This window comes from Amphiprion ocellaris, chromosome 8 (assembly GCF_022539595.1).
Source record: "Amphiprion ocellaris isolate individual 3 ecotype Okinawa chromosome 8, ASM2253959v1, whole genome shotgun sequence".
Taxonomy (NCBI): Eukaryota; Metazoa; Chordata; class Actinopteri; family Pomacentridae; genus Amphiprion; species Amphiprion ocellaris.
Window position 1 is genome coordinate 36,047,955 of NC_072773.1, and position 27,978 is coordinate 36,075,932.

General features: G+C 38.3%; 1 protein-coding gene across 2 annotated transcripts in view; it reads right to left on the minus strand.

Moving 5' to 3' along the window:
- Window positions 1-7,297: 7,297 nt before the first annotated feature.
- The window catches only part of acot7 (acyl-CoA thioesterase 7), a 69,624-nt gene continuing 48,943 nt past the window's right edge, over window positions 7,298-27,978 (minus strand). For both annotated transcript variants that reach the window (XM_023270864.3, XM_023270863.3), the window contains exons 8-9: window positions 24,752-24,936; window positions 7,298-7,803 (exon numbers count right to left, since the gene is read on the minus strand). In XM_023270864.3, the coding sequence (XP_023126632.1) occupies window positions 7,705-7,803; window positions 24,752-24,936 (284 nt within the window). In that variant the 3' untranslated portion in view covers window positions 7,298-7,704. The remainder of the gene's footprint in view (window positions 7,804-24,751; window positions 24,937-27,978) is intronic.

Sequence of the window (27,978 nt, forward strand, 5' to 3'; positions counted from 1 at the left end):
AATTCTCGAAAAAAATCTGAAGAAAAGCCCTTTGCACTGAACTATATGTGCACCAAATCTAACATTTTTCATTATATTTATATATATATATATATATATATATATATATATATATATATATATATATATATATATATATAAAAAATATATTTTATATATTTTGAGTCCTTTATTCCATCATCTGTCAGACTTCACATTATAAACTAGTCTACCTCTGTTTACTGCTGCTCTTTTTCCTCTTACATACATTCCACCTACTTATGTGCACTAACTGATACAACCTCCTCCTCTTGTACACTGTAAAAGAAATGTTCTTAATTTTACAGTGAAAAATTCTCAGACCATGATGGTAAAAATCACACATTTTAACCCTAAAATCAACAAAATCAATACATTTCTTTACCGTAAATGTAGAAAATGTTTTACCATAATTTTATGGTAGCATTCTGGCAGAATTTTACCTTGAAAACAACATTGTTTTTACAGTGTATATAGTATCTTTTTTTTTTTTTTTTTTTAAAAACAAAAAAACATTATCTTATGTATGTAGTGTTTCTCTGCAATTTTGCACTGTGTTTTTTCTTATTTATTTACTGCCTTTGTACTTTTTCCTTTGGAGCTGCTGTAACGGTGAACTTTCCTCACTGTGGAATCAATAAAGCTTAACTTACTTTATCTTATCTTATCTTATGATTCTAACACTTTAAAGATGCATTGAACTCCTGTAAATATCACTGATGCATGTTATTTCCTCCTGTTATTCATGCTCCTCTAAATGGGTCTTTTCATTGACATTATACGACTTTGTTATGTAAGACTCCTTCTCTGGATGATTCTGTAAGAGCGGCTCTCCACCCGCAGGGCTGAGATTGTACCCAGTGAGAAAACTAATAGGCCCTACATGGGAGCAGAGACACAGAGTTGTCCCTTGTGCTTTGGGTTGTTTTGGGGTTTTTTGCAACTATTCTAAGGATTACCTTCATTTCCATTTATTTGCTGGATGCTCTGATGAGCAGCACGCCGCCTCCTTTGCTTCCCCTTTCATTAAAACAGATGCACACACACCTGGGATCTGCCTCGCACACCACACCGCCTGACTGTTCAGTGTCTTTAAAACAAGAGATACTGAGGCAGTATTGGAAATTTCCCATCCAGTCAATACTCTCAACACCTAAAGCTCCACTGAGGCCTCCAGGATTGCATTCTAATTGTCCAACTCACATGGGACTGCAATAAAAAAAACATCCCCTGTCAAATTAATTTAGCCTGTATGACCAAATATGTCATTATGTAAGGGCAAGTTTTTTTAAAAAGCTGTTCCAAAACCACACGAGAGCTGCACTGGAGAGAAAGCTGGACTTCCTCAGAGGAAAACGTGGATGCCAGACATCCATGTGGGGCTATCAGGAGATTACCTGAATGCAGCCACAAAGGCAGGCTTCAAAACAAACAAAAATGAGCAGAAATAGTAAAAAATAACTGCCAAAGGTAGTTCAGAAAACCCCCACGGGGAACAGAAAAGGCAAACAGAAATCCAAAAGGGCAACAAAAGCATGGGGAATACCCGAGGTAAAAACAATAAGGTTCCTAAAATTCGAATGCGCAAACCAGAGGAACATGTAGAGAACATAAACAGAAGGCAAACAGAACAAATGGCAACACAAGCTGTTTTCAGACAAAGGATATGAAACATCGCTGGTTTTATCATCTCATTCTAGTCATTCAGACATACTGTTGGTTGCTTTTAAAGCTCCTCCTATTTGTCTCTCAGATTAAACTATAATGTGATAATATATTACAAACCAAAGACTAAATCTAAACTAACAGCAGCTTGTCAAACTGAAGTTTATTTATGCTTTTCTCCATCCATGCATGATGATAAGCTAAGTTCTACTTTACCGACAGCAAAAAATTTAGAACCCGTTCCATCTCATCTCCATGTTGGGGATCATTCACTATTACAGGTATTTGATGACTCATTTAAAATTTCTAAAAACAGCTTGAAGAAACAAAATAAGTTGTGACTGACAGCTTACCTGTCTGATGTGAAGAAAAGTAATGTGACTTGTCGTTCGATCCTTGTCCGGATTGATTCTGTCTCCATGTCAGGGATGATTCATAACAACAAATAATCTGTTCAGTTACCGGTGCTGCTGCTCCATGTGTTCACATGTATGCAGCTCTTTAGCTTTGGAGACACTCATCTATACATTGACGGGACTTGATGCAGTTCAGACTTGCGTGACATGGAAATATTACAAGGTCCGATCTAGTAGGATTGCAGAAACAAGACCAACACATTCAGCTGCCTTCAGATTAATGGAAAGGAGTGCACGTTGGAAAAAAACGACAAGAGAAACACCATTTTATAAACACAGAGGAGCTGAATAAGAGACAGAAGAACACACCGGTGACACCAATGACAGACAACCAAAAAGGAGGGAAAACACACAAAGAGAGGCCGAGACACACAAGGAAGGAGAATTTCAAAATAAAACAGGAAGAAAAATCTCAAACTATGGCACTGGCCTTTTTGCCTTGTTACTAAGAAGTAAAATTTAATCATTCAATCATTCAACCATTAACATTTTATTTAGCATTAAGGAGGCTTATTTCCAAATCACAAAGTTACCAAGAATGCAGCTTGGTCATAATTTGGTACTCTCAATGTTAACATTTTAATTACTAACTTAATTGTTGACTAATGTCTTAAATAAGTCCTGTTCTCGACACTGGCTTCCAGTCAGTTACAGAATAGATTTTAAAACCCTACTGATCGTTTACAAATCCCAGAACAGTTTAGGCCCAGAATGCATTGGTGAAATGTTCAGAGGATACAAACCTAGCAGGGCTCTTAGATCCAGGGACTCAGGTCAGCTGGTCCAGGCCAGAATCCGGACTAAACATGGAGAAGCAGCATTTAGCTGTTATGCTGCAAACAAGTGGCACAAACTGCCAGGGGAGATTAAACTTTCACCAAATGAAGATACTTTTAAATCCAGGTTAAAAACATTTCTTTTCTCATGAGCCTATGCATGAAATCTGCACAGTATCTTCTGACTTTCTACACTGTTTTAGTTACTTATTAGTTACTGTACATGATTTTATTATGATTTCTGCAAAGTCTTATGTACTTTTTAATGTTTTATCGTCACCTCACTGTAATGCTCTTAATGTTGTATGTAAGGCACTTTGAATTGTCTTGGACATGAAGGTTGCTATACAAATAAACTTAACTTGCCTTGCCTTGTTCTAAACCACATTTTAGATGATTATTAATGTGGCAGACATCCCCACGAGTTGTAAGATTAGGCTTAGAACATTCGTTTTGTGGATGAAGTTTATAGGTAATGCTGACTCAGGTGACCCTGAACTATCCCATAGTCATGCTACTACAGGTTGCCAACAGGCTTCCCATGATTCAGTTATCACCTGTCCTCTATACTCTAATCTCTTACTCTCTCCATACATTTTTATACCACCATTACACATAGCTAACTTTGTGTCACCTCCTTGCTGTAGTTTGACTTTTGTTCTCTCTGTAGGAATCTCTGGCTGCAAAGCTGCACATTTCTGATCTGCAGATACTAGCCTCAATAAGCTCCTCAGTGTTTATTGTTTTCTTACACGTTGTTTGTCTGATTTATACTTGCTTATTACCTTACGTAAACTGGTCAGGGCAGGCGGCCACCCTGCCTGAGCCTGGTTCTGCTGGAGGTTTCTTCCTGTTAAAGTAGAGGTTGTTTTTTTTCCAGGCAATCTTTGGATTTGTTTGGTTTCTTTTGAGAACATAAATTTGTAAGGATATCAAGAATTGACACTGTATAAATAAAACTGTATTTGATCTGACAGAAAGCCAATGAAAAAAATATATTTTGGTTTTAGTGGTTTTAAAAAACTGGGATACACTGGAGTGTTTCTGAAAGCTGTCTGAGCACTCAGGATGCTCACCCTGCTGGATTCCACCAGCTGCTTCCAAAGATGTCACTTGACCTCAGCAATGAAACTGGAAATAGAGGCAAGCACAAGCCAGGTTATAAAAAGACTGAGTTTTCCTTTGACAGCATATTCCAAATAGAAATATAACCACCTTTACACTCCAGCGATCATGTCATGGTGGTACATGGAGCACATCAGAGCTGCATCGACTCGCTGACGGAGCCCCAACAAGCTGAATCACAAGCAAAACTATGCAGATAAACCTGTGCATTTTCAGCTCGCACAACTTTATCACACTTTGTGCATCTGTAGAAATAACTTCTGAGCTGGAACCGTGAAATTAACACTACGGCAATGTATTCCCAACATTTAGTGAAGGTTTTAAAAAGGCATGGGTTGAAAGAATCTCAGAATTTTTGGGCAGGATTTCAGAACAGTATCTGAGGAAGAGACCCTGTTGATGAAACACAACCCCAGCAGGATGGAAGCTAAATGAAACAACCTGTGAAGAGAAATGAGTCAAAAATGTCTTTTTGTGGCAGCATGTGTGCATTATCTGGCAACTTTAAAGTGAATGACGCACACTGATTCAGAAAAGCTGCTTAAACCATCACGTCAGAGAACAGCAGCACAACATCTGTACAGTACGACTCTGCAGGTGCTGGCTAAAACCTACCTTTATCTCAGAGACTTTTTACAATGCTCTGTATTAAGTTGTCAGGGTAAAATGAGTCAGGACTGATTCAGCAAATCATTCAGAAAGTGGATGAATTAGCCATCCATTTAAAGAACTACAATGTGCATCAATTAACTCCAGTCTCCTGTGGGTTTGCAGCAGAGAAACATTTTGGATGATAGTTACATGATAGTAATGTGTTTTGGGTATGAAGTGGTGTAGCAGGTGCAGCCTATATTTTTTGTACTTTAAATTTAAATGTCAGTTTTTAGTGCTGGACAAGAGAGGAGAGTCTGTGTGACGTTAGGTGACCTAGAAGTAAAAAGAAACAGAAGGCATTCTCACCCGCTGGCACCGGTCTGCCCCTCGCTTCACCCATCACCATCTCCACAATCTCACATCCCGTCACACACACAGGCACAGAAACAGCAGCTCTTTAACATTTAACACTCTTTTAAATGTCCTATTGATGTGCTCTCTCACATCTACCTCTCCTCTGGACTGCCACGGCTCTGTGCAGGAGAGTTTGTGCGCCTTACAGTCAGAGGAGGCCAAATTTAGAAGTAACTCCAGGGAGGTCCGCTGTGGCTGAAAAAGAGGTACCGGGCCAGACAAAGTACAGTCCATCACCTACTCCTCTGCAAGGAAAGCCCTGCTGGCTCCAAGCCCAGATAACACAGAGAGGCTGAATGTGGGACTCACATCTCAGGTCTGTGAAAGTGTTCCAGGAAGCACAAACACAACAACTTTTTCAACAACAAAAAAAAGGATAACATGGAGCTTTTTAAACCATTTTTCCATGTGGGGCCTTTGTCTTTAAGCATCTGCAACTTCTGCCAACAAACTGAACAGAAGCGATGCCTCACACAAATATTGACAGACTTATTTGCACGAGTGACCTTCAAGTCTAATGCGCACACTGTTCAGGTTTCTGTGTCTTGTTTCGTGTGTGGAATCAAAGCTCCTGCTGCCAGAAAATGACTGACGAGTTCCTCCTGAGCTGTGAGCACAATGAGGAGAAAAATGCAAGGGAGGTCACTCAGTAATGGAAGCCAATAGTTTTTCTGAACACCACCTCGCTTTATCATTTATCCTTCCTTCAGAGTCCTTAATGGTTTTTCTGCTGCACCAGAAGATCATTCATCTGAGCAGCTCTGTCAGTCTCCCTGCACTAGAATACCAAGAGTGCTGCTATCCCCTAATTTAGATGCAAAGACATGAGTGGAACTGTGAGCTCAGCTTTTTTTTGCCTTTGCTTCTTTATTCTTCTTATCACTAATGTGGGGGTAAGCAGTTTGACATGTAACCTCCTCTGGTGTCCTTCTTCCATTTTCGGTGCATCGAGTTTATACTATGGGTCATGAGCTACAGCAAAAAAAAAGATCATTTCCACAAGACGCAACGTAGACATTTTTGCTGCTACTGTAAGGGAAACATCTATTTATGATAATGTCATCTCTTCCATTTTAAGTCTGTTCTTCCACATAAGTAACCATGGTTACCATATTGTGTTCACTACATATAAAAGCCAGCTGCTACCAGTTGAAATGGCTGAAGACAGTGATGAATATTGTTGTGAATGATGAGAAATTACATAGTTTCTGAATGTTTTCACAATGGGGGCAGTGAGGCGAGCCTGTGCGGATGTTGTACACAAGGCAGACGCTTTTCAATGAGGCCATATTTCCCAGAAGTCTTGTCTTTGCCATCTGAGATGCATCCTGTCTCCCTGTATTGTGTTCTCCCTCCCTGTGCTCTTCTTCTCCCGTAAGATGCCTCTACTTCACTGGGGCTAAAAATAGACATATCCCCCCGGTGCAGCTTGGGCCTAACTTTATTTTCATGGGGGAAATGAAAAGCACACATACTGCGCTGGCTGGAGGGACAGAGGGAGAAACAATAACCTTGAAGATCCAATGACAAATTAGTTTCTGTCCGTGTAAGAAAAACAGATCGAGGAGGAACAAAGGTCCAAACAAAAAGGCATTTCACTGAGGTTCAGATCTCTGCTGCTCTCGTCTCTTCATTGAGCTCTCTCGCTGGGCTTTAATCTTTTTTATTCCACTTTAGTTTTGATCTCCAATTAGCTGCTGCTATCTGTTGCACAGGACTGAAGCCTACCTACTCCTCCTGACAAATCTAGTCTCAGAGTATCAAATGAAATGCAAATGAAAAACCAATCCTTTATGGCAGGTTAATAACCACCGTCCTCAGTCTTACCACGGCCATATGGATATTGACTTTGTGCACACATGCATGCAAAAATCCAGAGAAAGAAAATGATAGAGACCTTTTTTTGCCAGTTCTGGTTTTTATCAAGCAGTGAAAAATCCCTACAGACAAAGATGGCAAGAAGATGAAACAGAGGAAACGACAAATGGAATGGATGAGAGGAGCAAGAAAGCGAAACAGAATGGAGACGGATGGGGACGTGTTGAAGAGCAGGAGAGGAGAGGACGGTGAGGCAAAGCTGGAGTCAGAGTGTGACAGACAGGCAGAGAGGGAGGAAGGAGGGGGTGGGGATGTGGGAGAGTTGAGTCAAAACCCTCGAGCTCCCCCGATTCCTCTGTGAAAGACAGTGCTGAAAAGACGGATAGCGTGTGCCCTCTCTGCCGAGGCATGCCCAAGACAATGACATCACCATCATCAAACTAGCAAGGACACGAGGCGAGAGCCCCAGACTCACGCTGGAATCTTTTATTCATTATTATTCACTCACTTATTCATCACTTTCCCTGCGCTCAGACTATCACTTGGCACTGACACGATCATTGTCTTCATACTTACAGAGGTTCTGCAACCAAAACAGTGCTTCTACTTCCACACAGTCAGACTGTCACCTTCTGCTGACAGTCATCATGAATAGTCTTCATAGAAATCTCCCCAAAATAAAATATGTACTCTTACTTTTACATACAGCTATATGTGGACGCTTTGGTGTGCAGCGCAGGAAAGAATAAAATCATCACAGGTTCAGGTTCAACAGGAGGCTACGATCACAGAGCAGGATAGAGGGCTGTAATTTTCCTTCATGCTGTATATGTGGTGTGGGGTTAATATTGTGTTGTTAATTCTGGTGAGCAGCGGCGTCACTGCTGGCGCTGCTTATCTGCGAGTCTCTTTGCTTTATTCTGGAGGTAGCGTGCTTTGCCTTCATCAAAACGCCTCTGCTCCTCCTCTCCTTCAATCTAAAGAATGAGAAAAAGACAAAAGAATTGCATTTAGGTGCATTCATCATCTATGCATACTGTGCAGTGGAATTTTTTTCCTCATGTTATTAGATTAACCGTGGGCATGAAGCTCTGATCTAATTTAACAGACTGTGCTGCTGTAGATGCCGTTCATCTTCTTGGTGAAGATCCAAACAAATGATTGAAACTTGGAGAGGCCCAACATTATGAGCATAAAGTATGCAGAAGAATGCATTCAAGTAAAGTTGAGTGAAACCACAGGAGGGGATTTGCAAGACTTTTCCAGGAGACGGACACATTTGAATTCCTCTATCTGCATTTCAATAACATGTTAGACAACAAGGAGTGTAATGAATGTGTCACCAACAGCAAATTTTTGGATTAGTCCAATATTGATGGCAGGATGGTGATTAGTTGGTCAGGCTGTTCCTGACTCCAGCTGGTCGTACAGTAAGAACTTACATCATCAGAACAAGCGCTTACCATGCTGCACAAAATCTGATGTCAACATTACAGTGAAGGTAGATAAGAGATCATTTCTTAGATTTTTACTTTCATCTTTCAGGTCAAACCTTCTCTTGAACACATGCTTCCATACTAAAGTAACAGTTTCATGCAGTATTACCCTTTTTGATACAGATTGCACCGTGATATACAGAAATTGTGGAAAGGCTCCATTGGATTTACAGCTGCAATGAATCTCTTTCACACTTCTGTTGTTTTTTTTTCTATCCTTGCAGCACTTTCAATCCTGTGAAGAACACATCTTTTTTTTTAACCTTCGCTTCAGTTTGGCGGCTGTTTCGTGGGAGGAAGCACTCACTAGTCTGTACAGTTTAATTAGACTGCCTGGCAACCTCATGACTTAAACAACAACACCACCACCGGTGACTGTGTCAACACTTACTTTTATGGTGCCGCTCGCCTTCCCACTCCCTCATCAGCTGCCACAAAAGCAGAGTATACGAGCATGTAACGTGTTTTTGTGTGCTTTTTAAAAATGCACTGCTGGCGTTAATGACATATTCAGATGGAGGCTCTTTGCTGTGCACACACCAGGCGGTTGGCAGACTCAAGAGCACCTGCAACTCAGAGAAACAGGGTGCAAAGCTGACAGATGGCACCTTAACTTTACGGAGAGAGCAGGGTGGTAACAAATATGACAAAACATCATGCCAGGGACAAGCCCGGCGGGGGAGGAGGAGGAGGAGAAGGGTGGTCCGACTCAACCGTGATGAGATTATTAAAATAAGCTGCAAACACAACACCAGCAGGGATATCTTATGTGCAGAACCGGTTGAGGAGCTGTAGTATTGGTTTGTTTGTTGTATGCAGGTTATATAACAGCCAACATACTGCTCAGTCAGTTTTGCTTTTGCCATTCAGCTGAAAGTAATGGATACTTCCAGTTCATTGACTTTCAAAAAAAGAAAGAGAGAAAGACCACATCTCAACACAGTTCAGCATTTTTGAAAAAATTCCACGGACAGAGATGGTGCTCGGTTTGTCCAAAAGTTAATTTGCTCATTCTTATCTACATTCGTGGATATGAAATCAAATATCTGCAGAGGCCTTCCATGCACGATAAGAATATCAGTTGTTTTCTTTATGTGGAGGAGGGCAGCAGGTTTTATGCTCTGTTCACATATGACAAATACACTGACATATTTATGTATCTGTAATGTGTAATCAGCCACAGTGATTCTTTTCCTACATAACTGTATAAACAGCAGGCCTTTTCCTTTAAATTTACATAAACATGACCTCTATTATTATAATATTTGTTGCCTGACCCTGTGGATAATCCTCTGCCTAGTCATTCATAAAGTGCAATAATCAGTCCTTTTAGCCAGTAAACACTTCCAACCAGACTGATAGCAGCAGAATACACAGGAAGCCAGCCACGGCAGTGTAATTAATATAAGCCCCGACGAGGTGATTTGGGATCTTGACACCAAATGGACGTTTATTAATCATCCTTCTTGAGCGGAGCTAATGCGTGGACCAAACACATCCATCATTTAACACCAAAGTATGATTTCATTAGAAACACAAATAGAGTTCAGAGGCACTGCAGCAATCTGTTTAAAGCAAAATAAATAAAAACATGTTAATATGGTGAGATTGAATTGACCAGAGTTAATAATATTGAGGTAATAATATTAAAACTATTATTGTTGTGTTCACCGAAAAGAACAGCTATTTGGGATGAGTATTTTAGGGACAGACACTGAAGGAGGATGTATAAGTTGGTAACGAGTGAACTTTTTTAACAGTTTAGGTACGTGTCCACTAGATCAGGACATTTCCTGCATCCCATTCATTGTCTGTGTGAAATGTACGTTGCATGTTGGTCCGGTTGCAGTGCGTTTCGAGCTGTGATCCAGTGTGTCTACCCGCAGCTCATTTGCATAAAGTAGACTCGACTACTACTTTATGCAAATTCGATGCGTCGTGCTGAGGTACGGCCCATCGCGAAACTTTCATCAAATGTCTAAACGAGCCGTCGATGAACTAAAACCAGGACAGATTCAGCTACTGCACAGATTAATTCTCGCCTGAAATACTTCCAGAAATACTTTTTGCTGAACTGTTTCTGTAATAAAAGAGAAAGTTTGCAACTCAGCCGCCATGTTGAGCAGAGAGCTGCCGAGTCGATGCGTTTGTCCAATCAGGGGCAGGATAGTTGGAGAAGAAGGTCAGCAGGAGTTGAACACCTTCTACTGGCTTCAAGGGCACGCCCACCAAGCGGCGCATTTACAAGCGGGAAAAATGCATCTAGTGGACATGTAGCATTAGCTTTGTGAATGTGTCTGTGTACAATATAAAAACTCTGGATTTCAAATGAATGAGTTTAGATAGTGCAACCTTAATATACATACAAAACCCTTCGTATATTTCTCATTTCCAGAATGAAAAGAACAGATGTTTTTCTGAGTGTAAACACAGAACATATAGCTCACAGTGTGTGATATTAAAAAATAAATAGACTGGTAAAAAAGTATATTGGATTAGAATTGCGTACTGCACCTTTAAATATGGCTTTGGTAGAAAGATAAGAGAGACCGCTGAAGGACAGATTCATGTGTCATTCACAGACTGAAGTCGTAACCTTTATTGTTGCACAATTTCTCCTGCTCTTCTGGGATTCTGGCATTGTTTCTTATAATTGGCTCAAAATGCATTCTCACTAATGAGCTGATTTATATACTGGTTTGTATTTCCAAAAGCTGTTTTTCAGTTATATCTCACCGGATCAAAGAAAACTAACAAAATATCCAATTGCTCCGGCTACTGTTCTTATTCCAATGAACTGCCCTTTACATAATGAGTGGAAAACAGTGTTATCCAGTCTGAAAAGAAGAAAAAATCACCAACTTTCCTTCATCAAAATTCAACTGGTTTTCTAAATGCTAGTTTAAGCATAATACAAGCTAAATGTGTTTTTGGGGTATTAAACGGTTTCTTCTCTTATTTTTGTCACAGTCATAAATAATATAAATGAAACTGAACAACAGATCTACGAAGCCTTAATATTTGTGTTTGTCCAGCTGTGCACATTATTTGTCCTGCTTTTATTTTGTGAGCGTTACTTCTAGGCTGCATGTGTGCGTGCATATGCTAACACAAACGCTGATCGCATTTGCATAACTCAATGTGACAATTCAGCACTGGCCTCAAAATATCCTTTCAGTATCCCGCATTTAATTGGTATTCGCACAGTAGCCCCAGCGTAATAACTGTGATTATACAGTATCACTACCGGTGACTCTCCGATGCAGAACCTATCAGCATTGCAAAACCCAGTCATGCTTGTTACACAGCATCTTCAAATTGAATGTTTCCAATTTCTTTTTATATTTCAGACCAGTAAACTAAAAATCTCCATTCTGCTTTAACTTGTGAAACATTCTGACATCATTTCAAGACAATAACTGCATGTTGATTTGTAATGCCGAGCTCAGCTGTAAACGTCTCAGACCTAAAACCTGATTAATTTGGGTTTTAACTTGTTAATTGAAGTGATATAAATTACTATCATGACACGGTGCAAAAGCATTACTAATATTGCAGCATTTTGTGATGATTTAAAATAATTTTGACCATACACAGGCTGCAGAAGGAATTAATAAATGACACCAAAAGGTGCATTTACAGAATCATACTCAGTTTCTTGTGCTCCAGTGCATGTTCCGCTTTATATCACAAATGATTTGTGACTCCAGCTGCATAAAACACAATGATTCCTCTCTGAACAGCAGTCTGAGTCTACAGCCACTCTGGTGGCTTTGTGACACTGTTTTGCTCTAAATGCTCACATCTTCATGGCCATATGTTAATGAAAATATTGGCAAAGTGTTTCTTTTAGGCTGCTGTAATATTGATGAGGATCGCATTTGATATATAGTAAATGTGACCAATGGGAATGTCGTTAGATAGTCAATAAACAAAAGCTTTAAACAAATTAATATGTGGACTTTATGATGGTACTGGATGAAAAGTTAAGAAGTCACTCCAGTAATTATGATGCATCCTTTGTGGAATATGAACCCTTCATCGGGCAAGTGATCATATTTGGTAACTTTCACACACATTAAATATGGCATTGGTCCCGCCTCTCAGTGAGGTCGAGAAGCATGTGGTTTCCATCCAGCCAATCAGCGAAGATCACTCTACATTACATCACACCACATCGTGGCATTTGACCAATCAGCAGAAGAACGTATCAAACTTTCTCTATTCGCTCGGTCCTCTTCCATATTTGCGGTCGAAACGTTAAAACTAACCATGGTTAGTTGACGAAACTCACACATTTTATGGTCGATTAGTTGTGCTAAGGGATGATATTTACATTTGTTGGGATGCCATATATGGTAACTTCACTGACCGTAAATTTCAACATGAAAGTTAAACATTTTGAAAAATGTCACAAAAGTAAAAAAGTCTTTTGTTCTTGAGTAACACTCTTGGGCAGGGGTGTCCAACAGGCGGCCCCTGGGCCAAAACTGGCCAGTCAGAGGTCCAATCCGGCCTGTGGAACGACTTTGTGTAGTGTAAATATTCCAGAGAAGACATTAACTGCAGATTGTAAATTAGTAAAACTATACATTTAAAACAATTTCTAGACCATGACAAGTTGTTTTGATAAACGGCTGTTTTTCATAAAGTAAAATACTAGATTGTTCATTGTTCTTTTGTCATTTTGTGTCTCATTTTTGTCATATTTTGTCTTTTTTTTGTTTGTTTTTTGTCTGACTTTTATCATTTGTTTCTCATTTTTGTCGTCTTGTGTGTCCTTTTTGTCTCGCTTGTGTTTTTTGTTTCATTTTTGTCATTTTGTGTTTTGCTTTATTCATTGCTTTGTGTATTGTTTTTGTCTTTTTGTTCCACGGTTTTGTCATTTTTTGTCTTGTCCATTTTTTTTTTGCTTTGTAACTATTTTGTCTAATTTTTTGACATTTTTTTGTTTTGTTTCCTGTCATTTGTCTCATTTTTTGTCATTTTATTTCTCACTTTTGTTGTTTGCGTGTCATTTTTGCAAAATTTTGTCTTGTTGTTGTTGTTTTTATTGTCTTTTTTAAAGTAAAATACTATATTGTTCAATTCCACACACCTGTGACTAAATGTTTTTTGTAGACACTCTGTGATCTGGAAGTTGTAATGTGTAAATGATAAACTGAGGCATAATGTTGTTGAAATTGAATTTATTTTCCTTAATAAATTTCAGGTTATTCATAATGTTTTGCAGAAAGATAATTCCTTAAATGCGAACATTTTCAGCATGTAATTTTTTACACTAAAACAATGTAAAAATGGTTATGTATTGGTTCTTTTGTTATGATTTTACTGGACCGGCCCATTGGAGATCAAATTGGGTTGAATGTGGCCCCTGAACTATAATAAGTTTGACACCCCTGATCAAGGGTTGAAATTTTGAATTTCAAAAAATAAGTTACGTATACAATCTCAAAGTGCATTTCATTGAAAACCAAATCCTCAATTTGGTTCCAGATTAAAAGTCAGGCTGTCACATTATCCATTCATTACGAACCATAATTTTTCAAGCAGAATTTCAATCCATCAAATACAATCATTACAATACAAAAACTCAGTGTTCTGTAATAGACAACACTTGACAACAATCTGAATCTCTTTCATCGGGAGCCGAGACACAGTCAGACCTTGGAGCCGTGGCCGATCAGATCAAACAGGCCGAGGAAAGCAGCTGTTTCACCTGGTGCGCCGGTCCTCCATTAGCTGGACAGCTGAATGGAATGTGGCAAACCAAATGGCGTGAATGTGGAACAGGGACAGAGCTTGTTAGAGGCACTTGGTCACACGATGCCAAGAAAAATGCCAAGGGGGGTTCCTTTGTGCTAGCAAGAGCTGTTATTAGAGTGGGCACAGGGCATCAGCGGCACTGCCAAATGCCACTGCCTCAAAAGCAGCATCAAGCTGTAAGCAACCAGCTCAAGACAAATAATAGCCATCTGGACTAGCATGAGCCCGAACATATAGAGAGAGAACGAGAGGCACAAAGGATGACATTTTAAACAAAGCTGAAAGGTGTTTCATTTGCAGACATAAAATGAGTCCTTTCAAACACGCTGGCTTTTCCTTAATGGCGAAGAGAGCTCTATCCAGAACTCTTTCTGTCCAGTCATGATTCATGTTTTTTGCTGTCAATTTATTTTCAGTAATCTGAGCTTCGTCACAGTTAGAGTAACATCAGTGCAAATGGTTTACTTCACCCTGAAATACTTAAACACCGCCCAAAAACTTTTGCATTTCTGTCTCATTAGGTTGGCTGTTGTTTTCTTTACAACAAAGAAATCACAATGACCCAAATGAGTGTTTTTAATTGGCTTTTTGAAAACTATCTGGTAACTTTGACGAAAATAAAACAAGATATTCACAGAGCTCAAGCAACTTTCAAGACTGAAGATGATTTTTGGAAATCAATGAGCCGCAGTCATTACTCATCAGGCGACAGTGCTAACCACCAAGCCACTGTGCAGTCCTCACTAACGGACCTATGAGGACCTTTAACGTTTTCTTTCATCTTCTTTGTGTTTTTGGGTGACAGAACGGTACCAGAAAGAAGGACATGAATGTGGGACTGTGAATTTAGCTAAAAAAATTATAAATTGTGAATTATGTACAAGAAGTAGTTATTTTAAATCTTTCTTAACTGAACTTTGAGCTAGCTCTGGTGAAGTGTGAACTCAACCACCTCTATGGCCAACTGTAAATGCAATTGGTTTCTTCACAGTGTAGCCTGTCATTTACTATCTTGCATCCACTAGTACCCTCATCCAATCAGTTACCAAAAACAAGACTGCACTTTCCAGATTGTCCACATTAAACGTACACGCCTCCTACTTGTGCACTCACTGCATTTTCACTAATTGGAAAACCAAACCCTCATTCCACCTGGAAATGAAGACGTTCTCTTTAAAATGCAGATGAAGCAGGTGCAAAGGTGCTACAGCAGACTTTATATATATATATATATATATATATATATATATATATATATATATATATATATATATATATATATATATATATATATATATATATATATATATATAAATAAAATCTGACAGTATGTAGTTAAGTTTCTTTTATTTTCTCCTGTCCCTGTATTCATAAATAAGGTACAATAAAAAACTCCTGACATTCATAATTAATGCTCCTCTGGAGATTCAGGGACCGAGGTGTGATGAGAACGAGCGTCGGCGTGGCCCTCCGTGTCGTGCTTCGGATCGCCACATGGTCCGAGGTGTTTGCGACTCTGGCACGAGTGTACCCGCTAACCCGCTTCTGATTGTCTTCAATGGGAGGCGTCTAAAAATAAACGCGCATCACTTCATGTGGACTACAAGGGGTTGTCATGACAACGGGGCTTGTTTTTGTGTCAAGGGAGGCCAGCTGAGTCTCTGCCAGCGAGGAGGGAGGGGGATGAAGAAAAGAGGGTGAGGAGAGATGGAAGGGAGGGCCGGTGGGAAATATGAATAGAAGCAGAAGGAGTGGAAGATGAAGGAGGAGATATAATGAAGAAAGAGGAACTTAGAAATAGCAAAGACGTAAAAAGAACCAAACCTAGTGTGTGTTCACGAGGGATGAACGCTGTTATTGATCCATATGCCTCTTCAGAAAGACTGCTGATTGCGCACTTAGTTTTGAACAACCTTTCCATTCATACCCAAACACACAAACATAATGTGGGGGAAAAAACACATTTTACCAATTCTGAGGTTAAAAAAACAGCTACTCTATTAAAATGGTAAGAAATGCAACAAATCCATACACTAGTCAAAAGTGCTTCTGAGAATTTTTGATGATTTCTACGCTGCTCCAGTCTGTACATATATTATTCCAGGACTTTTCAAGGGTACTGCTGCAGAGAGGCGAGGTATTCCCCAACATCCTCCCCGTCCACGCTGTCCTCTTGCCCTACTTCAGCACGACCCACAGTATGCTTACATTAGTGACAGCCCATCTACAACCCCCCTACATACGCTCACACAGTCCCCAGACCCTGCTGAGCTAAAACAGGAAAATCTAAAAATAGCAAACGCAAGTGAGCTCATTCGAGGAGAAATCGAGGATGAGAGAATGGGGGGAAGAGCACCTGCAGTCAAAAATAGCAGAAGCAGCCCTATAGTTGTGGGCTATTTATAGCTCACAACTGGGGCAAAATCTGCCACGATGTCATGAAAATTTAATTAGTGAAGGTTTAACGTTTGTTTTTAGCTCTCGGGCTGTTATTTAAATTTAACAGGATTCAATGAAAGACAGATAACATAGTCGATGATGGTAAAGAAATAAGAATCTCATCATGGTAATGTGAAATGTGTTTAAAGTAGGATCAATGATTTAGAGTGGAAACACTTTTAGCAGGAACGGTTAATGTGGAAAATGCCCACTAAAATCATGTCAGACTGCAGATAATGAATGGATATATGAAGGTTACTGGCTGTAGCTCTTTGTTTCATGTGACTGAATATGAAGAAACCAGAAACAGACAGGAAGTCAGTGCTTTGGTTTTGGAATAAAGGGCAAACTGATGATCATCTTGAGCAAACACTACAAAAAAGAGTTCACATCTGGGTCTTCATACATCTGGGGAAAATGACAGACCTCTAGTAAAAATAACTGTGTAAGAGCGGACGTAGTTAGGTGTCACTAAAATACATTTCAACCCTTTACAGTACAGCCAATTCTGATTTGTAGAGTACCTTACAATGAGTTACGATATTTTGCACTACATGCAATCAGTATTAGCACTTAGATATATCCTGAAATGTCTCCTTATTTGAATCATGCCAAGGCAGAGAAAAAGCATGAGAAAAACAGAAAAGTTCGTGTTATAATAAGAATTTTCAATACAGCCTGAAGAGGGAAACGTCTGTTTTTGGCAAGAAGAAAGACAGAATTTTAGGGTTTTTTTCTTTTTTGAAATGATGCTTAATTTAATTTCTTGCCAAGCTAAGATAGTTAGCTTTGCAAAAAGACTAGAAACAGCTAACTATGCACTGTAAAAAAATGCTTGTAAATTTTAAGGTGAAAAACTGTCAGACTATGACAGTAAAAATCTTAAACTGTAAAACAGTTTGACACAGTTTATTTAACACGGACTCACCATTAATGAGTTAATCAGGAGGAAGCTGTATTTTTTTTAAATGTTCTCTTGAAAAATTACATTTCCCTTCTCTTGCAGTTATTTAATGGAAACTTGCCATAATATGAATAACATCAATACTGTAATTTTTGCATTTATTTAGCAAAAAGAATTCCAGTTTTCACAGTTTCTACCGATAATGGAAACATGCTGTAATATTTATAACAAGTAACGTGGCTATTTTTGCATTTATTACATGTAAAAAATTACAGTTTGGAAGTATCAAATTGATGAACAGACATATGGTTTAATATTTCTGACAGTTATAACCGGAATGTTTGCTAAAATATACATATTAAAAGTTAAATACACTAACTGTGTGCTGATAATGGAAAAAATGCTGTAATATTTATAATAGGTCACACAAACTTTATTTTATACGGTATTTTCAAGTAAATTTTAGAGTAAAAATAAAACTTTGTTAAAGGTTCAAACGTTCTTTTACAGTAACATATGGAATGAAGCACATTTTTTAACCATAAAATCAACTGTATCAAGACATGTCTTTATTTTACTTTACTTTAATAGAATAGAAATACTTTATTGATCCCCAAGGAGAAATTTGGTTGCTACAGCAAAAAGAGTACAGTTCCCACCACATTAAATACAGATAAATAAGCAAAAATGTGCAGTAAATAAAACTAATCAATGGGAAAAATATTAAATTTGCTATGTAAAGAATTAACTAATGTTAAAGTGTTTTATGTGTAGTGCAAATAGGGTGCAAGAGTGGAAGAATAAACAAAAAAAGTGTGCAATTTCAGATTATAGAACCGATATACATGCTATATCTCTTGTGTTAAATCCATAGACATCCATCTAAAAGATGAGCAGAGTCTCAAGGTCTGTAAAATGAGGGCCATGCCAAAGTGACTTAAACCTGCATTCTTTGTATCGGCCACCAGAGGGCGACTCCTCTGGTCACATTACATAAAAGTCTATGAGATCTTGGCCCTGCTTCTCACTTAATTTGTTACCTTAGTCATCATTTTCCTAACGAGTTTATGGTCTCCCTTGTTAGTTTGAAGTCTCCTTTAATACCACATGATGTTAATTTAGTAAATTATGTTCGCATTTACAGTAAAACAGACTTTGAAGCAGGAAATGTTTAAGGCAGGGCTTCATTGTGGTTACATAGTTACATAGCAGGTAAAGTCATTTTTCTTCCTACTGTCTTTGTTTAAATGCATGTGTGTTTTATCTTGTGCAAGTAGTTTTAGAGTTAAGTAAACACCTGAGTCAGATTCCCTGTATGTGTGCCAATAAAGCCGATTCTGATTTGTAGTGTCCTTGAGGTTTGATTCAGAGCCACTCCTCACTTGTTACATGTGGTTTTAAAAAAAACCCAACAACAACAAGATGCTAAAGGCCAGATTCCAAAAACAAAAGCTTCAGAACAGGAGTCTACAAACCAATAGGTGACGTCACAGTCGGCATACAGTCTATGGTTTAATCTATATTAAAGCACACGTCTCATCAACAGGTTATGGTCATGTGTTGGAGAATATCTTGGCCGCTTGCAGTAACTTTTTACAGTCTTCTGTTACCATTCAGACAAAGACAGTCTATCTGTTTTTAGAGGATGTTTAGGAGAACATTTTGCAGTCACAGAAACAATAAAAACAACATTTATTACACTTGATGGGAAGTCAAACAGCTGCACTAATCGTCCTTATAAGGTTTGTTCAGAAAACGTCCGCATTGCCATAGTTAATAAATAATTCAGTTTGTTTAAAATTGTCTTTTCAACTTTTCTCATTTGAAAGAGGAAAATCTGTTATGACAACACAAATAAATAAATGATATCCAATAAGACTATTTAGAATATTACACTGTGGTCATGGCCCAAGGTAGAGTTAAAATGGAAGGACGGGGGGAGAGTCAATGTTTGTCGAGCTTTGTTCTGCTCGCTATCGTCTGGCTTATGAGGCTAATTAATGTCATTACTGCACTTCCATCCCTCACAGTCCCATCTCCACTGTTAGGGGAAATTCAGGTGTTAATTGGATTGATGTTTTAAATTCTATTTCCTGCGTGTGAGGTGTCTCTTTTGTACACCGAGGGACCGGCACATATGGAAAGGTTTACTGCAGGGGTGTCAAACATGCGGCCCGTGGTGTAAACATGACAGCGAAGACATTAACTGCAAATTGTAAAACTATAAATTTAAAATAATTTCTAGACCATGACAAGTTGTTTTGATCATAAAGTAAAATACTACATTATTCATTGTTCTTTTGTCATTTTGTGTCTCATTTTTGTAATATTTAGTTTTGTTTTTGTTGTTTTCTGTCTTTGTTTCTGTGTTTTGTGTTTCTTTTTGTCTTGCTGTGTTTTTTTTGTCTTATTTTAGTCATTTTATGTTTTGCTTGTTGTTTTGTGTATTGTTTTTCTCGTGTTGTGTTTTTTTTGGTCTCGTTTGTGTTGTTCGTCTACTTTTTTGTCGTTTTGTTTCTCGCTTTTGTCATTTTTTTGTCCTGTTTGTGTCATTTGCATGATTTTTTTGTCTCATTTTGGTCGTTCGTTTTGTGTTTTTCAGACTCGTTTATGTCGTTTGTCCATTTTTTTGTTGTTTTGTAACTTTATTTCTAATTTTTTGTCTCTTTTTTGTTTTGTTTCAAGTTGTTTGTCTCATATTTTGTCGTTTTGTGTCTCATTTCTGTAATATTTTGTGCTGTTTTTGGTGGGGTCTTTTGTGTTTAACTTTTGTCGTTTTGATCATAAAGTAAAATACTCTATTGTTCAGTTCCAGATAGCTGTGATTATAATTTCGAGTTGTGGTTATTTATAAGTTGTTATGCTGTGATTTTCATGGTCCGGTCCACTGGAGATCAAACTGGGCTGAATGTGGAACCTGAACTAACATGAGTTTGACACCCCTGGTTTGCTGCCATCTGTAGAGTTCAGATGGGCAATGCCTCGTTTTGAATCAATCTCATCCCGTGTTTAAGCCCCTGGTAAACAGCTAAAAAGCCAGAAATAGCTCTGATTGAGCCTCCTTCATTCACTTGTATGAAAATACAAACGCTCCTGCGCCTGTAATCTGTTCAAGCACGTTGCACATTCACACGTAAACCCAACGCTCACATATACAAACCTGCACATGCAGACGCTCTGTTTGTGTTTCTGGTACACACAAACACAAAGTCTGTCTATACTGTATCTCTGTCCAACCTTTTCCTCATCACACATGCACACACGCAGATTTCTCTATTCCCGCTCTTGTTTATTTGACAAGCTAACATCAGAGCCCTGGCAGCCCGGGCTCCATTTAGATTTCCATTTATAGTGTGGAGGATGAATTATTAAAATCACCAGGAGATTTTTTTTTTTGTTGTTGTTGAGCCTCTCTTTTCATAAATTTGAGGTGAACAGAAAAATTACAATGACTCTGATCATCGCTGCAATTCCCTGCCATTAAACAAAGCCAATGAGCAGCTCATGAGAGATGGAAAACCGGTTAATGAATGCGTGGAGGGAGAGGCAGACAACGGGCAAACCAAAAGCGGGTTTTGTGAAATGGAAATGGGGGAGACTGACAGGAGCTTCTGAAAAGGCCAAGCAGAGGAGATGCACATTTCTGTCTCCCAGGGGCATCAGCAGAGACGTCTGTTCTCAAATAAACATGTCATGGTGTTTAAGGGTAATGCTGCACCTTTAAGTGTGTCTGAATGTTTATTGTCAAAGGAGTCAGTACAGCACTTAGAGGCATGACAGCTCACCTATAACAACCCCTTTCCCCGGCTTCACTCTTATACACATTGCTCAGCTTGGCTTACTTCTTGCAAATTTTCCATTACATGCTTGTCTTACTTGAAACACTACAGGACCTGGTGCTAGCCACAGCTTTTAAGATCAAACAATGAGTTAAACAGTATTTTGTAGAATATATATTGCATTATTTAAATAATAACCTCTGCTATATATGTTTGGTTTAAGCCACAGGGTAAATGTTAACCCAGAAAGAAGCTTTCTTCTTGCTACTCGGGCTTCACTTTTAATGCATTTCTTTGACTTATTCAGTACTCTGCACATACTTAAAGTTTAATGATTAGCCCAGGTGCAAGCTCTGTGAATTCCGTACAAGTATGCACTCGAGAGAATAATGAAGCTGCCCACTCAGTCCATTGAGACAGAACATTGTTACGGACTTTTCTTGGCTCAAGAGCAAATTTGTCATCATCAAATCAAGAAACTGGTTAAAGTCCATCCATCCATCCATTATCTATACACCGCTTAATCCTCACTAGGGTCATGGGGGGCTGGAGTCTATCCCAGCTGACTCAGGTGAAGGCAGGGGACACCCTAGACAGGTCACCAGTCTGTCACAGGGCTACATACAAAGACAAACAATCACTCTCACATTCACACCTACGGGCAATTTAGAATGATCAATTAACCTCAGCATATTTTTGGACTGTGGGAGGAAGCCGGAGTACCTGGAGAAAACCCACGCATGCACAGGGAGAACATCCAAACTCCATGCAGAAAGATCCCGGGAAAGCCGGGACGTGAACCAGGGATCTTCTAGCTGCAAGGCGAAAGTGCTAACCACTACACCACTGTGCAGCCCTGGTTAAAGTCGTCATGTTTAAAAAAAAAAAAAAAAAAAAAAAAAAAACCTAATCAAAATTTGAATTGGTGGGTTACTAATCTCAGTCATTACAATGGAACAAATGGTAGCATTACATAAAATCACTGTGCAAATGGTCTTTTTGTTTTTGACTTATTTCAATTGCGGTTAAAGGGGGGGTGTATTCAGCCAATTGTGAACAAAAAGCTTTGAGCCATCAAACTGGTGACAAATTGTTCATCCACAGTTTAGTCAGGTGTGGCTTTAAAGATTTAAAGAACAGTCATCCGACAGTGTGACCAGCAGCTCACAGACACTTATTTAACCAGAGACTATGAAAGGTCACCTTAAAAAGCAGCTTTACTCAAATGTCATGGTGTCACAGATGACGATAAAGACAAGAATGTGCTGTTGCCATGTCAGTTAGGGCCTAACCAGGCACATGAATGTTCACAATTCCACTGGTTTGTCATCTAAGAAATGGTTTCAGACAACTTTAGATGAGGTCCTGTTACCAAAAATGTCCACCAACTTCGCCAAACCCCTTCATAAGGAGTTGGATGTTCCACAAGCGGCGACGACAACCGCATTAACTCGCTGCTAATGGTGAACACACCACCAAACTGACTGGTGATTTCTGGTCGATGACTCCACTCTCAATCTGCCCGTTATAATTTCAAATGCAGTGTTTTTATTAGGTGGTTTCATGACATTCATAATTTCAGTGTCTTCAATCATTCTCTCCAAATCCTTGTTCAGCTCCAACGAGTCATCGTTGCTGCTCCGTGGAAGTTTGTGGGGTGAAGATGAATCTGCCATTTGTAAATCTCTGCGCTAAAGCTAATGCTAACAAGCCTCCTTGACGTCAGCTTGTCATGTCAACAAAGATAACCGTTAGTTAGCTTACGATGCTATTAGCACAGTTATTCCAAAAATGTTAGCAAACGCAGCCTCGTCTAAAGTGAATATTCTGACTCATTAGTGACATGTCAAGATTTAGGATCACTAGCTGGACTTGGTCTTGGTTTAAGGTATTTTTCACCTTAATTCATGTTTAAAATTTAGGACAGAAAGTTGGTTTGACATCGGTCCTACTTAGAGATGCTGTCTAATGGAACAACAAATACTAACACCACTCATCCAAAAGTATTTATAGAATTCAATATTACACGCTGCTTTTCTATTTTTTGTTCAGCACAATTCCAATCCACTGAATCAAGTATTTAGTGTTTGGAATATGATTTTAAAAGCTAATTCTCTCAGTTTAAAATTCCGCTCACTGACAAAATGACTCCTCATCCATTGCAAAAGTTGGACGGGTTCTAAAGGGATCATCACAGAGAAAATCAGGGGCGTGCGCATGACGCCAGGAAATCATTTAAATGAATGAAACAGATGGCTCGTGAGCAGGGTGTTTGCATATAAACAAGGTTTTGGATCACCTTGCACCCGCCGAGCCAGAACAAACAGCAGGCATCTCTCTGCTGTCGGCAGGTAAACACGCTCGCTTTACGTCGTGACAATAAGCGCTGAGTCAGGCAGACACGGCCGTCCAGGGATGCTGTGGGGAAATTACCATTCAGTGCTCAGCGTTCAAGGATAATACCCAGCACGACGAGGGAGCTAATGCAATGAAGAGACCGACATGCAAAAACCCCCATATAAAGAACAGCATCTTTCTGTGAGCCTTTGAAGAATCAGAGTATTGACTGAAGGAATGTTACGACTGCAGAGGAAATAGAAGGTGAAACTGAATGCAATGAGAGAGAGCAGGTTTTTCTAACATTTCATCTCATTACAACACAAATCTTTATGTTATTTTATATAACTTACGTGGATTGTCTTTAAAGATACTTTCCTTTTGGTCGATTGTGGTTTTTATTCACCATATTGCTCAAAAACAAGCTTTTCATTAAATCTTTATCAGCGGCTGAAACTCAATCGTCTGAAATCAGTATTCAGGTGATATTTCAGTAGAGAGAGATGATAAAAATCGAAGGCCTGCATGAAAAATACACCAGATCTGGTGGACACTTTAACCCTCCTGTTGTCTTCATTTACAGGCACCAAAAAATATTGTATCCTTGTCTGAAAAAAATCCCAAAATTTAGCAAAAAAAATGCCCCAAATTTCTGAAATTTTGCAAAACCTTCAAGAAGAAAGTTCCAATAATTCCTTAAAAGTTTTATTTTTTTTAAAAAATCCCCCAAATTTGGCAAGATAAGTCTTGTAAATATTTTCCAAAAAATGAGTAAAAATCTTCCTAAAAATCCTAAAAATATCTAAAGTGATTCCATATATATCAGTGAAACTTCTAATATTTTGTTTAAGAACATTTACATAAAAATCAACCAAAATCCAGCGAATCTTAAGAAACATTTTCAACATTTCTTTGTTTCCACCAAAAAATGTTCAAAGATTTCCCAAAAATGTTGAAAATGTGGACATCAGAAGTTTCACTGTGAAAATATATTTTTTTCCACATTTTCAAACTTTAAACCGGGTCAATTTGACCCACAGGACGACACGGAGGTTAAACAAGCCACATTTAGCTCTCAATCTGAGTAAGATCTGTGTAAATGTATGTAGTCTTTATTGAGGGATGTAAAGTCCAGTATAGGACAAAATTAATTCAATGTTGAGGTTTTGATCCAGACTTCAGAGAGAGAGTGGATGGTACTGACCTTAAGAGGAGGGACAGGCAGAGCCTTGTGGAACTTGTCCAAGGAGATGAAGGTGAAGAAAGCTGAGGCAGCACGATATTTGCCTTTCTCTTCCTCCATCAGCGAGGAAGCATCCACCAGAACCTCAATTTCCATAGACTTGTTACTGGTAAACGTGAGCCGGCCCGTCACCGTCACCACACAACCTTGGGAAGAAGAGGAAAGGGACATTAGGAGTACTGGTTTTAGAAGACATTTTTCATCCCGATTTAACAACACTTCTTGAGAGCACTTCAACTTTTCAAAAACCTTAGCGCTACTCTGTCCTTCAGAAAATAGAGTCTGATTGAAAGTTTGACAAGAATAAATGAATGGAAGCTGCCGGAGAGTTATCAGGGTTTCCAGAAATAGAAAGAACTGCAGTGCAACAGCCTCACACCACAACTGTTAAAATCACATTGAGTTTGAACACAACATTCACTTACAATAAAGCAAGTTAAAGTTCAACTAAGCGACCTCATGTTGAGCTACAGCGAACATGAGCTTAGCATGAAATCAGCCGAGGAAAGTGTGAGATCTGCATTTGAAATCCGCTTCACGTTGTTGCATCATGGATCTGTTGAAGTTTGTTCCACTGAGGGGCCGGTCAGACGATCAGTGTCGGATTAATTCAAAGCAGGATGTTTGGAAATACACCTGGTTTCATTCACTCACAGAAGTAAAAACATCTTCTAAGACATGTAAATGTTTGATCCCATATATCCAGTCACATCTCCATGGCTACAGAGCATTTTCTACCCTCTAATTCTTTTACATCTAATTCTTCTAATGCTTTTGACTCATCAAAAAATTTGAGATCTTCTCCTTTTGTGATGTCCAGGGACGTGGAAAAATCAGTCAGCTAATAGCACAGGGCATCGCTGATGTGTTCCTTCATTCGCTTTGATGTGCCTGTACTGTATTACTAGTGCTGTTGCCATAGAGACAAGGAGAGAAGGTGTTATCCCTGCAGTCTGAGACGCAGCTCCAGTGTACAACTGAGGTCTTATGAAACTGTAAAAGTTCTGAATAATAGAAGATGTACATGGAAAAAATCAACTTTTATCAGAATATAGTGCGTGTGGGAATATTTTGGATGTGTAATTTAAACTTTGGCAGATTTTTGGCCTCCACCTCGTTCTCTCAAGAGGCTTTTCCTTTGGCCACGATGTTATTTTAAATACAAATTTGTTCTTAATGACTTGCCTGGTTTAAAAAAGGGCAAATACTAACAAATACAATTAATAAGACCTATTTGTACAAGAATTAGACTTGATGGTTGTTCAGTCATGAAGCTCTTGGGTCAACTCAGATGCAGATACTAATTGTTATTTTATGTTATAAAATGAAACAAATGACCACAGAAAAACACAGAATGACTCAGTGAGACACATAATTATCATATAAAGACATAAAATGATAAGACACACAAAATAACTACAAAAAATTGCAAAATGACCACAAAAACACCACAAATAGACTGAAAACAGCCACAAAAATGCACACAATGACCACAAAATGGACTGAAAATGACCAAAAAAGAAACAAAATGAGCAGGTCATGTGATCTGGAATTAACACACTTCCTTGAGAGGTGTTTTTGAAATGGGGAACTTAGTGGAAAGTGATTTCTGGCACACAGATATAATTTGTTATTCTCCATATCAAGTTTGACATATTGCCAGAAAAGAAATATGTGTCATGATTATCTCACCTTAATAAAAAGAACACAATGAAAACTATTTCTGAATCAACTCATTTTATTATTGTTTAGCTCATTAGAAGGTGGTTGTTATTAAATTGGGATGGTTATTTAGTTGACATTTTAGTGATATCCAGTCATTTTTTATTAATAAGTGATTGTTTCCAGAATAATTATGGAATTTGTAAAGACATGATCATAATGAACATAAAGAAACACTTTTTAAAAAAATTTTTTTATAAAAATGTATGCAGCTATATCCCATGGACTTCAAAAGTCCCTCTGTTATAGACTGACTTATAATCAACCTCATGCTGTCATATGAAAAATGAAGAAAGCAAAAGCATCACTGCATGATGGAGGCAGCTGAGTTTGGGCATAGAAAGTTGTTTCCAGTCTCTTTCTAGATGGTTTAATCTTACCCAGGAGTTTTATGTTTACTACATTTATAACACAACCTTTTTAGTTTCCGGTTGTGTTCCACAGTGGTGTTCCTCTGGGCTTCAGTCTTTCTTTTTATGAATATAATGTTTTGGATACAACCTTCAAAATGAAGTGGGGGGAATCTCAGAAGACTGCAGACTATGCAGCGAAATATTCTTTTGGTTCTGGCAAAGAAACTGGACTCTGGTTCAGCAAACACATTCCACAGGAGAAAGGAAAAGCAGATTATTTAAAGTGCACGAAACAGAAAAAAGTACCCACAAACTGAAACTACACACAAAAATATAGATATAAAATAGCAGATACTCTACAAAACAACAAAAAATAACAAAAAGTAAATGTTAATGTCTTGCCATCATGTAACTCTTATTAGGAAATGTATTATATTGTATTACAAACTCTTCTGTTTGTTCTTTTATATTATTTTGACATTTATTTTCTTTGTTATTGGAAGAAATGGACTCTGCCTAACATTGTTTCCTCTAATTTTAACAATATTAACTGTAAAATGCCAGTCTCTTTAGTCGTAAAATGTGCAGAGGAAATGGGAGCTGATTAGGTCTGTACTTTTTTACGACTTCACTCTCTAAGAATTAGGAGAACCTTCAGAGAAAGGCTCCTGGATGAACCTTTGACAGCTCAATTCAGAGAAGAACTGAAGAACTTCTAACAACTCAAACAACTCAAAACAGGGTTCCTCTAGGATTCTGTTTTTTATTAATACATTTGCATTTGCACTTCAATTTATTTTTTAGACATATTTTTTGTAACTGCAATACTTCAACATGTGCATAATTTATTTTATTCTAAAGGAATAACAATTTATTTTAGTTCAACATAAAACAAGTGTTTTTTTTTTTAAAAAATCATTAGCAGTTAAAAACAGTAAGAGATTATTGTAGGATATAATCTTTTTGGCATTAAACTATGGCGCTCTTTAGAAAAATGCAAGTTTTACAGATCGGGTTATGACATCTGCGTCAAGTAGATCTCTGCTTTCCTAGTTTAAAAAATTTTATAACAATAATTATGTTTTGCATAAAACACTATAATAGTACAATAAT